We start from the raw sequence: 2246 nt of genomic DNA, 5'->3' as shown, positions 1-2246 counted from the left end.
CTACTTCTACCCACTTGGTGAAATAATCAATGGCTACCAGGATAAACTGATGCTTGTATTTCCCTTTTGGATTAATACTCCCAATGACATCAATCCCCCAAGTGGAGAATGGCTAAGGGAATGTCATGCTGTATGATTCCGTAGGGGGAATACATAAGCGATCAGCGTGAGTTTGGCATTTGTAGCACCTGCGGACATAGCTAGCATAGTCGGCTTCCATTGTAGTCCAATAGTATCCTTGACGTAGGATCTTCTTCGCCATTGTTGTCCCACTCATGTGTGGCCCACAAATTCCTTTGTGTATTTCCTTCATCACCTTTTGACTTTCTTCTATTGTGACACAAAGTTGATTGGGGCCCAAATGTGCTTTTCGATACAATGCTCCACCGCAAACTACAAATCGGGCTGCAAACTTCTGCGAACCTATTACTCACTTGTGGAGTGTGTGTGAAGATAACAGAGTCGAATTGTGGAATTAGAGCTTCCAGCATAGAGTGGTATAGTTTTTGTGTTTCTTCTTTAACCTTCCAGTCTCCTTTTGCTTGGTATACCACTAGGTTTGAATCTCCAATGACCTCTACTCTTTTTGCCCCTAGTTCCAGGGCTGCCTCCATTCCAGCAATGCAGGCTTCGTACTCAGCTTGGTTATTGGTGACTTCAAACCGCAGTTTATATGACAGAGGGATCTGAGAGTCGTTTGGGGAAACTAGCAATACCCCTATGCCATATCCACATTGATTTGATGCTCCATAGAAGTAAAGCTGCCAGGTGTCGTTTAGGAAAAATAAGATGTCTTCGTTTGGGAACATGAAATCTTCTGCCTCGGCCTCCGTTACAGGATGATCTGCCAAGAATTCTGCCACAACCCTTCTTTTTACTGATTTCCTTGTCATGTATTTGAGGTTGAACTCTGCTAGTAGCAATAACCACCTAGCCAGCTTTCCAATAAGTGCTGGTTTCTCAAAAAGATATTTGACTGGATCTAAACGAGAAACCAGAACTACCGGATGCGCTATTAGGTAGTGCCTTAGTTTCTTTGTGGCCCATACTAGCCCCCAGCAGGTTTTTTTTCCAAAGGAGTGTATCTCGTTTCATAGTCCATCATCTTTTTGCTGAGTTAGTATATGCCGCACTCTACTTTAGCATCGTTTTCTTGTGTAGCATACATCCCGTGGATGTGTTTGTTACTGAAAGGTACAGAATCAATGGTTTTCCAAGGAAGGGTGGTGATAACACAAACGGGTTCTGAAAGGTACTCTTTGACTGCCTCAAATGCTTGTTGTCAGTCTTGACTCCACTCAAAATTTGTATCTTTCTTCAAAAGCTTGAAGAGAGGTTTGCAAGTGGCTGTGAGTTTGGAAATGAACCCGCTGATGAACTGCACCTTTCCTAGAAAGCTCCTTACTTCCTTCTTTGTCTTTGGCGGTGGTATCTCCATGATAGCTTGTATCTTGGAAGAACATGATTAACAGGGTTAGTTGGAGCAAACTCTGTGACAGCAAAACTGATGGTGGGGTTAGCTTTCATGATCTTTTTGCATTCAATCTTGCCTTTCTTGCGAAATAGGGTTGGCGTCTTTTACAAGGCCTGCCTTCTTTATTTCTACAGCTTTTTAAGGGCAAGTATTTTTATAATAAGTCTTTTTGGGAAGCTTGTTGCCCAAGCTCAGCATCTTGGGCATGGCGCAGCATTTTGGCAAGAAGAGCCATTCTTAGAAAGGGCTGGAGATGGAATGTGGGGGATGGTTCTTCCATTGATGTTTGGCGCGATCCCTGGCTTCCGAGGTCTCTCTCTTTTAAAGTGCTTAGTCCTCCCCCACCAGCCGCTTCCCTTCTTAGTCTCATTCACGGTGTCTCGGATCTTATCGATAGCACTTCCCATAGCTGGAATGTTTCATTGCTTAAGGAGCTTTTTTTGGAATCTGATGTGAAGTCAATCCTCTTGATTCCAATCAGTTCACAAGGCTGCGGAGATAGGGGTTTATGGCACTCCACCAGCAATGGGTCCTTTTTGGTAAAGTCGGCTTATCGTTTGGCAAACAAAGCAACCTTCCACAACAGTCTCGAGAACGCGGTGAGTGGAGTTCGGGTATTCCTTCTGATTCTTTCTAGAAATCTTTGTGGTCTTTACCAATCCTTAATAAAGTCAAGATATTTTTGTGAAGATGTTCCCATAATGCTATTGCATATGTGCTAATTTGAATCGTAAAGGTATTGATGTTTCTCCCTACTGCCCAAGGTGTAAGA

General features: G+C 43.3%; 1 protein-coding gene across 1 annotated transcript; it reads right to left on the bottom strand.

Moving 5' to 3' along the window:
• Positions 1-200: 200 nt before the first annotated feature.
• On the bottom strand, positions 201-1463 carry LOC131327684 (uncharacterized). The gene is made up of 2 exons (XM_058360829.1): positions 1385-1463; positions 201-1048 (listed from the first exon to the last, which is right to left on the bottom strand). The coding sequence occupies exons 1-2, from the start codon at positions 1461-1463 to the stop codon at positions 201-203; spliced, it is 927 nt and encodes a 308-aa protein (XP_058216812.1).
• Between the last annotated feature and the right edge of the window lie 783 nt (positions 1464-2246).

The sequence above is a fragment of the Rhododendron vialii genome, chromosome 5a, assembly GCF_030253575.1.
Source record: "Rhododendron vialii isolate Sample 1 chromosome 5a, ASM3025357v1".
NCBI lineage: Eukaryota > Viridiplantae > Streptophyta > Magnoliopsida > Ericales > Ericaceae > Rhododendron > Rhododendron vialii.
The sequence above is the reverse complement of the archived record's forward strand: the minus strand, read 5'-3'. Positions and strand labels throughout refer to the sequence as shown.